Source organism: Lolium perenne, chromosome 3 (assembly GCF_019359855.2).
Source record: "Lolium perenne isolate Kyuss_39 chromosome 3, Kyuss_2.0, whole genome shotgun sequence".
NCBI lineage: Eukaryota > Viridiplantae > Streptophyta > Magnoliopsida > Poales > Poaceae > Lolium > Lolium perenne.
In genome coordinates this window covers 215,482,379-215,491,405 of record NC_067246.2, presented here as the reverse complement: position 1 = coordinate 215,491,405, position 9,027 = coordinate 215,482,379, and the positions used below count along the sequence as shown (strand labels likewise).

Here is a 9,027-nt window from a genome sequence, read left to right as displayed (position 1 = left end):
CAATGCTGAAAGTGTTTTTACATTTCCAGCAATCTCCGGGACGGGGATGCAAATTCTTGCCGACGATATCCACGCAGATATCCGCCCCATACCGCCATCCCCAACTGTCATTGAAGAGAAAACAATGCACCGAAAGCTACCTCGAGCACACGACCTGTACGGCTTCGCTGTCATCAGTGTGAGCTACGGGGTCCTATGCGCGTGCTGTCTCCGGCCCCAGCACCGTCCATGATCGCTATTGGCTCGCGCTAGTCCCAACGGGATTACGGACGACGTGTGTCTCGCACATTCCGCATCCAGAAGCTGCCCGCAGGCCGCAACGTGGTCGACTACTGCCTCAACACGATCCATATCCCAGTTGTTCATTTTTTTTTGAACAAACAAAATCCCAACTGATTCTAATCGCGCTCCCTCCCTCCCCACACAACGCACGTTGATCCGCTTCAGCTTCCAGCTTCCCAGCTCCCAATTCCGCTCGTAGCTTCAGATCTCCGCTCGCGTCCAGCTAGGCGAGCGCGCGTGAGAGAGAGATGAGTGGAGCGGAGGCGCCTCTCATCACCGAGGACGCGCCGGAGCGGGGCGCGCCGTCCTCCGGCAGCCGCCTCGGCGCCGTCGGCGCGCAGGGCTCCAAGAAGTACCGCAGGCGCTCCGACGCGCTAGCCTACGGCGACCGCTACCAGAAGGCGGCCGCTCTCGTCGACCTCGTCGGTTCCCACTCCCCGCTCTCTCTCTCTCTTGCTCGCGCTTCCTTCCTCTGTTGCTCTAATTTTGCTCTGCTTCGTTGAGCTCTGCGCTGTTTGCTCTACACGGTAGCCGGAATTATTGCGCGTTGCTGGTTCGGAGGCTCTTGATATATCTTCTCCTTAGGTCTTGGGTGGTTTGTCGGTGTTAGATTGCTTTGGTGGTGCCGAATTTTGCATACAGGGGACATCACTATCATGCCAATGCCGATATGCAAACGTGTATTCCTGTTCCTAGTTCAGAATCTCACCAGTTCGAAGTTCAGCTATTTGATGTTGTATGATCTGTCTGGTCCACTTGTTTGGCAGTGTACTTCTGTTTCATGGGCGGTATCTGCCAAAATTGTCGGGAGTTGATCTAATTTTTTACCTTATGGAATTTAACATTGTATTATGAACAATGGTGACATGTTTCGACTGAAAAACAAAATACAATGCCATTTTGCCTGAAGCTTTAACCAGTACATACAATGAAATAATGTTTGGTAGTATTTCATAGGCAACCTTAGATTAAGGCCCTTACTGCAGTGACTTCCATATTCTTTTGCAATGCAATCAGGGGAAATTGAATCTTCCCCTGAAAGCTAGGTTGCAGTAAGCAGACTATAATGCACAACCTTTTTTTTTGAAGAATATATGTTGTGGCTTCTTCAGTGGTATGAAACCAACTGTTCAGCTGATTACAATTACTTGGCAGGCAGAAGATGGTGTTGGTATCCCCGAGGATGTCTTGAATGACACAAGGTTCGAGAGGGCTATGGGGTTCTATTTTGTGTATCTCCGGTTCGACTGGGTGTGGTCACTCAACCTATTTGCTTTGATTCTCTTGAATTTTCTCGAGGTTAGTTCTCAGAAAGTGCATTCTGTCTTTTTATTTTGTATGAGTCTCAAGATTAACCATGTATTATTCTAATAGTAAGTAGGCATCTTAAGTGCTGGTAACATTTCTGACTGTGAGTTATTTCGGTTGCATTCCAGAAACCTCTGTGGTGCCGGAAAGATGCTGAACATGCTTGTGATCAAAGGGATCTTTACTTTCTCGGGCAGTTGCCGTACTTCAGCAAAACTGAATCGCTTATCTATGAGGTAAGGCATTACTACCTCCATCCCAAAGAGCTGAAGGCTTATATTATTTTTAGAAAGTCAAACTATGTCAAGTTTGACTAAGCTTTTACCAAAAAATATTAACATGCAAAATACAAAACTAATATCATTAAATAGATAATGAAATATGTTTTCGTATGGTATCTACAAAATATTATATTTGTTGATAGATTGTTCTAAAAGTTTGGTCAAACTCTACTTGGTTTGACTTTTAAAAAAAAAAAAGCCTTAAGCTTTGGGATTGAGGTAGTATTTATGAGGATAGTACTTCTGTGTTGTGTCGAAACCATAATTACAGAAATCCTTGAGCATTATTGTCAACAGTAGATGTTTAAGTTAAGCCCTCAAGTTGCTTTGAGAATTACACTTTTCACTTCGACGGAGAATATTGAAGAAACCTGAAAATTAGTGAAGTAATCTCGGCTGCTAAAAAGTTTGTTCAATTTTTAGATGCTTTGAATAGTTAGTAGCATCAGACAATATGTATTTTAGTGCATCCAGCTGCTTAAATTCAGCTATACTACAATTCTCAATCTCATGTATGGATCTCTACATGATTGTTTTAAATTTCAGGGGATTACACTTGTTATTCTTGCACTGGATATCTTTTGTCCACTTTCTTATGAAGGTCTAAATATTTTCTGGAAAAGCACCATCAATAAGTTGAAGGTAACCATTCTGTCTTTCTGAAAGCGCATAGTTTGGTAATGAATTTCTGCGAATATCAGAACATGGAAAATCTGATTATTCACATGAGTTGTCTTAGTGAATGTAGCTTTTATGCATTGTGAAAGTCTGAAAGATGCATGGCAAAGAAAGGCCAATCGTTTTCTTCTATATGGGCCCAAGTTTAATCAGAACGATAACTGTAAGAACAATGAAAGATTGGAAAATGTTTCAACAAAGTGAGATTGAACATTTTTGGCCTTTCTACCTACGGCTCTACCTAATAATACTGTACAAAACAAGGAAAAAAAATTAAAGGGGTTTCCTGCACTTCGCCTCACCTCTACATGTATTGGCTTTTGGCCCCTTGTTAATGATAGTTGCCCATTACCAACATGATATTAGAGCCAGCTAGGGTCTCTCTGCATGCAACAACTTCGTGCTTTGTCCACCACCCCCGAGGTCGCTAGCTCTCCCAGCCAACGTCGCTAGCTCTTCCGACTGCCATCGCTAGCTAGCTGCATCTTCTACTCGAAATCGAGCTGCTACACAGCCCGGGCCGCTGTTCTTCCTCTACTGATGCCCTGCTGCTCCCTCCTCCAAGTGCAGGAATCGGCCCACAACCCAAGTTGTAGCCGCCATCCGGCTGACTCCACCGCCCCCCGATACAGCCCCAAGCGGACCCCTCTGGATCCCGCGGCCATCTCCTCGTTCTGGCCGCCGCTACCACCGTGGACCCCACGACAGGAACGTCCCCGAGAGCTCCCGTGTCGGCCGCTCGGGCCTTAGCATGGATGCTCGCTTAGTTTCCTGCCTTTTTTGCTCGGGCCTAGGTGGGTCTAAGAGAGTTGACCGAGGAAAAAAAAGAGGTGTACCACCAAGTCGTCCTCTTCGTTGGGCTATGTCCCTATACCTCGCTGCTCGGTGATGTTCGATGGTACCAACTATAGCGAGTTTGTTGCCTTCATGTGCATCCATAGGGCATGGTATTCGACTCTAGGGTGTTCCCTGTGGTGTGGTCTCTTGTCGGCCGTGCCCCATTGCTCTTGTGGCTCCTACCTCGCTCATGCCACGTGTCCTTCTGACTATTGCTTAACTTAACAAGTTGATAAGGATGCAAACAAGACTACCGAGGCTGCTGCAGATGATACTTATGATCAATAGGTACTTGCCTACTCAGATGCTCTTGCCACCTATTGTGATGATCTGGCTGCTTACACTCGTGTGACGAGGATGCTAAGGCTGCGGTAGTTCTCACTTAGTGTTCAACCTTAGTTTGCATATGAGTTTATGGGCCTTAGTACTATCTCTGAGATGTGGTCTCACCTTCGTCAGCGCTATCAGCCATCTGGTGATGCTCTATTTATCTGTGGTACGTCAAGAACATGCTCTTCAGCAAGGTGACTCCACTTTTGATGAGTTATACACACATAGTTCTGCTATTTGGCGACAACTCGAGTCCCTTTGCACCGCTATATGTGGTACTTCAGTACTTGCCCGACTTGAAGTTTTAGTGCATCTATGAGTTCTTGTCTCGATTTTGCCCGAAGTTTGAGCCCCGGCATGCTTAGTTGTTTACTTGCGGCCGTGTTCCTATCTCAGTGGTGCTATCTCTGGGTTGCGGTACCATTTGTGCTCGCTGCTCGAGCTCCTACTCTACAACCTGATGCATTAATGCCCTCTCGTTACATGCCCACGCCATCTGGTAGCGGAGGTCGTTCTTCCCATGGTGGGGGTGACACCGTTCTCGTCCCACCCAGAGTGATTATTTCAAGAAGCAACTGGACATGCGCCATGGTGCGCCCACATCGTCTACTGGAACTCGTTCTTCTTATTCGGTTGCCTCCTTCACCGGGCAGGATATTGTGAGGCTTAAGAGCATGCTTGCTTCTTTTGGCTCATCTTCGGCTGGTAGATGGGATCTGTGACTAGCATTGAGCGCCCACCTTCTACACAGTCAGGTTCATCTTCGTGTGTTCTGGATTCTAGAGCTTCTTTTCTATGTCTTTTGATTCTTTGACTCCGACCCCTCTTCGGTCTCTTGATCTTCCTATCAATGTTCTTGATGGCACTTCTCTTCTAGTTGCTAGTCGCGACACACTTTCTACTTCTTCCTACGTTGTCAGACCATGAATTTGTTTTCCCTGTTTTCCGTTGCTCAGCTTGCTAATTCTGGTTCTGTGTTATCCTTAACGTTGACTCTTGCTCTTTCCAGGATGTGTCATGTTTATCGATGTTTCGTCTCGATAGTGTGTCATGTTTATCGATGACTTCTCTCGCTATACTTGGCTTTACTTTATGACTTGTCGTAGTGAGGTTCTCTCTGTATATAAGCGTTTTGCTGCTATGGTTTACATTCAGGCTTTCATGCATATTCGTGTGTTTCAAGATGACTATGTTGTAGAGTACATCTCCTAGAAATTGCGTGGATTTCTTGTTGAGCAGGGTACTCCCACTCAGTTCTCTTGTACAGGCTCTAATCTCAGAATGGCGTGGCTAAGCGCAAGCATTGACACATGCTTGAGACGGCTTGTGCGATGATGATCGCTGGCTCTCTTCCACCTCACTTTTGGGTTGATGCTGTGTTGGTTTCCACCTATCTCATCAACATTCAATCCTTGACTGCCCTGCAAGGCGGCGCTCCTCTTGAACGCCTTTCTAGTTGTCCTCATGAGTACTCAGCGCTTCGACTGTTTGGTTGCGTTTGCTATGTCCTTCTTGTCCCGCGAGAATGCACCAAGCTAACCTCTCATATTGAGTGTTATTTCGTGGATACAGTAATAATCATAAGGTTTATCGGTGTTGGGATCTAGTTGGTCGTCGGATGCGCATTTCTCGAGCCATGACTTTTGATGAGTCTCATCCATTCTATCTCCTTCCTCCTCATTTTCCGTGGAGGGCATCTCTTTTCTCATGTTCCCGTGCCTCATGTTCCCACTCCTCCGAGCCCCCCATTGCCAATGAAACACCGTCTTCATTTACATGTTCCTCTCTTTTGCCGCCTCACTCTTCACCTTCCTCCCTGATGTCTCCTCCTCTCTCTCGCCTCCGGTGATTCCCCCTCATTCCCCTTTCTATTTCACTATTCTCATCGTCAGCGTGATGCGGGTGTGCCGTCTTCTACGCCCTAACTGACTCATGATCTTCGTGCTTGGCCTTGTCCCCCACCAGATCGCTATTCCCTTGCCTCCTACGGTCTTTCCGCTATCTTTGATCCAACTTCTTATCGGGATGATATTGCTCATGCCGAATAGCAGCTAGCGATGGAAGAGGAGATTGCTACGCTGGAGCGCTGCCACCTGGAATGTAGCCATCACATGTAAGTGGGTCTATAAGATCAAGATCTGTTTTCGAAAGTTCTCTTGAGCGTTACAAAGCTCGTCTTGTTGCTTGCGGCTTTGAGCATGGCTGAGATTATGATGAGACATTTGCTCATGTGGCTCATATAACCACTGTTCGTGCTCTCCTTTATGTCGCTTCTATTCGTCATTGGTCTCTCTCAGCTTGCTGTTCAGAAATGCTTTTCTTAATGGCGAGTTACGTGAGGAGGTTTATATTCGTGCAACACTGGGCACTATTCCTGATTGCACTCTTTACCATCTTTGGCGCTCCCTTTATGGCATTAAGCAAGCCCCTTGTGCCTGGTTTGAGCGTTTCGCCTCCGTGGTGATTGGTGATGGCTTCTCACCTAGCGCACATGATCCAACGCTTTTTGTCCACACTTCTTCTCATGGTTGGATTCTTCTTCCGCTATATCATCATTGGTGACGACTTTGAGTACATCACCTTTTTTAAGGTCCGTCTTCGTGAGCAGTTTCTTATGATTGATCTTGGTCCTCTTTGTAACTTTCTTGTGATTGAGGATTCCACTACCTCCGTTTGCTTATACATCTCCTAGGAGAAGTATATCTAGGACCTTCTTTCTCATGCCGCTCTTGGTGATGAGCGCATTATCGAGACTCTTATGGAGGTCAATGTTCACCTTCATGCCTCTGATGGTGATCCATTGTCTATTCCAATGCGCTATCGTCACTTGGTTGGAAGCTTTGTCTATTTAGCTATCACTCGTCCGGATATCTCCTATCGTGTCCACATTTTGAGTCAGTTCGCCCCTCCTCTCATCTTGGTTCACTATAGTCACCTCCGTGTTCTACGATATCTTCGTGGCACGATCTCTCGCCGCCTCTTCTTTCCCTGTTTCAGCTCCTTAGATGCTACGTGGGATTGCGATCTTTCGGATCGCTGTGCTTATTGTGTGTTTCTTGGTGATTCCCTCATTACTTGGAAGACAAAGAAACAAAGTTGCAAGCTATGGCTCGATTAACGGTAGATGTGACTTGGTTACTGTAGTTAAAGGAGGATTTCGGTGTTTCTACTACCACGCCAACTCCTGTCTTGTCAAACACTACATGTGCTATCAGCATTGCGCGTGATCCGGTGAAGCATGAACTCGCCAAGCACATATGCGTTGATGCCTCCTTTGTGCACACAGGTTCTCGCTCTTCAGTCTGTGCCTTCCAAGTTACACTTGGTGGATTTCTTCATGAAGGCCCACACTAGAGTGCAACATGGGTTCTTTCTCTCCAAACTTAGTATTGTTGATCCAACATGAGTTTGAGGGGGCGTGCTAGAGATGCGTAGCCCTCTTTATTGTATATCCCCATTATATGAGGGGTTTCATGCACTTTGCCTCACCTGTACATGTCTTGGCTTTTGACCCACCGTGAATGATAGTTGCCCATTCCCAACAGTGTGCAGATTTCATAAAGCTATATGTTGGTAAGCTAAGTTAAAAAATTAGTTGCACTTTTCCCTTTTTTGTACATTACTTATATTCTTTGGCATACCACTTCTCACAGTTTAAATCCTTTGAAGTTTTGACTGTGTGTCTTCAAACTTGATTTTTATTTTATTAGATTACCCTGCTGTGTTAGATCTGGAATTTTGCCTACTAGTTTACTATTGTTCACCCAGGTTCCTGCTTTACCTTGTAGATTCTTCTTCTCTTCATCTTAGCATGTGACATACTGGTGTTTGCCTTCAGTGCCCAACCTTTCAGAGTAGCTCCATACATCCGCGTAGCGCTTCTAATCATGACTATCAGGTATGCGTCATTTTATCTGTCACTGTTGGTATCTTATTGAACAGAGTGAGAATGCTCCTAACTAAATACATTGATAAGTAATATGTAATGCAAATATCTAGAGTATAATCATACTGTTCAGAGTACAAGACAGGCCCCACAAGAAATAATACAGAAGGAAAATGCTTCGTATCATCCGGAGGCTCAGCGCGTTCCAGCCTCCGGCTTCACCGCACGCCACGCGTCCGTACAAAGCTCACAGCAGAACCGCACAAGCAAAGTAGGCCCCACCATCAACCTTATCTCCTCCGCAGTTCTCTGACTTCTCTCCCATCCACTCAATTTTGCCATCCCTTTCTCCTACCTCACGAGAGCGGCAAATCCCAGGAACCACCGTCGGGGAGCTCAGCTCCAGGAACCACCGTCGGCCCCTCGTCCCCTCCTCCTCCGCCGACTCCCCATGAACCTCCTACCTTCCCCTCCCGTGCTCCTCCTACCGCCCTCACCTGCTCGCGCGGCTTCCGACGAGCTCAACTGCGCTGTCGGCCGCCGATGAGGATGCCGTTGCCAAGGAGTCGTGGGAAGCTGTGCCACGCGGTGCTGCAAGACCACGCCGCCGGTGCTGCTACAGCAGGCCAACGCTTCTTTTTGAGCGGCAGTCATACTTGCTGCACAGGGTGGCGGTGCCACGGCGGCGGAGCTGCAAAGGCCCGCCGACGGAGCTGCAAAGGCCCGCCGGTGGAGCTGCAAAGAGCCGCCACCGGTGCTGCAAAGGCCCACCGCTGGAGCTGCAAAGGACCACCGGTGGAGCTGCAAAGGGCGGCGGCGGAGCTGCAAAGGGCCGCCGGCGGAGCTGCAAATCCCCACTGCATGTGCTGCAAAGGGTCGGCGGCGGAGCTGCGAAGGCCAATGGTGGATGCTGCAAAGGCCCGCAGCCGGAGCTGCAAAGGCCATGCGCGGCTGCTACCAGCGAGGGGCAACGGTGCTGCAAGCGCGAGCGGCGGTGCGACCAGCCGTGGCAGTGGTGCTGCCGGCGGTGCGACCAGCCGTGGCAGTGGTGCTGCCGGCGGTGCTGCCATAGGAGGAGGAGGGCGCTTCCATCTGTGGGAGGCGGTGCTACGAGGAGGAAGCGCATATGCTGCAAGGAGAGGCGGCGATGCGTCCCACCGGAGTTCACGCGTCGCCGGCGAGATCCCTCGGCGTACTTGTTTCTAGGTGTGCTGGGAGGATGGTGGGCCAAGCGGTGCGACTCTGCGTGATGTTTTTGTTTTGGTTTTTTCACTTTTTTTCCTCCGTGGAGAACAGAAGAGGTGCACGTGGGGTGGTGGTCCTGGAGGGACACGTGTCGGACGGGGGACTCGGAGGTTCGGGAGGAAATAATCCTCCGGAGGATCCTCAGCACTGTCCAATACAGAAATATGATGCCCAACACAG

General features: G+C 48.2%; 1 protein-coding gene across 2 annotated transcripts in view; it reads left to right on the top strand.

Annotated features, from left to right (window-relative positions):
- Window positions 1–394: 394 nt before the first annotated feature.
- Window positions 395–9,027, top strand: part of LOC127343331 (two pore calcium channel protein 1) — a 32,248-nt gene continuing 23,615 nt past the window's right edge. For both annotated transcript variants that reach the window (XR_007877173.2, XM_051369446.2), the window contains exons 1-5: window positions 395–704; window positions 1,438–1,581; window positions 1,719–1,826; window positions 2,418–2,513; window positions 7,505–7,614. Coding sequence is in view for 1 of the 2 variants with exons in the window: in XM_051369446.2 (XP_051225406.1) it covers window positions 531–704; window positions 1,438–1,581; window positions 1,719–1,826; window positions 2,418–2,513; window positions 7,505–7,614 (632 nt within the window). In the remaining variant the exon portion in view is untranslated. The remainder of the gene's footprint in view (window positions 705–1,437; window positions 1,582–1,718; window positions 1,827–2,417; window positions 2,514–7,504; window positions 7,615–9,027) is intronic.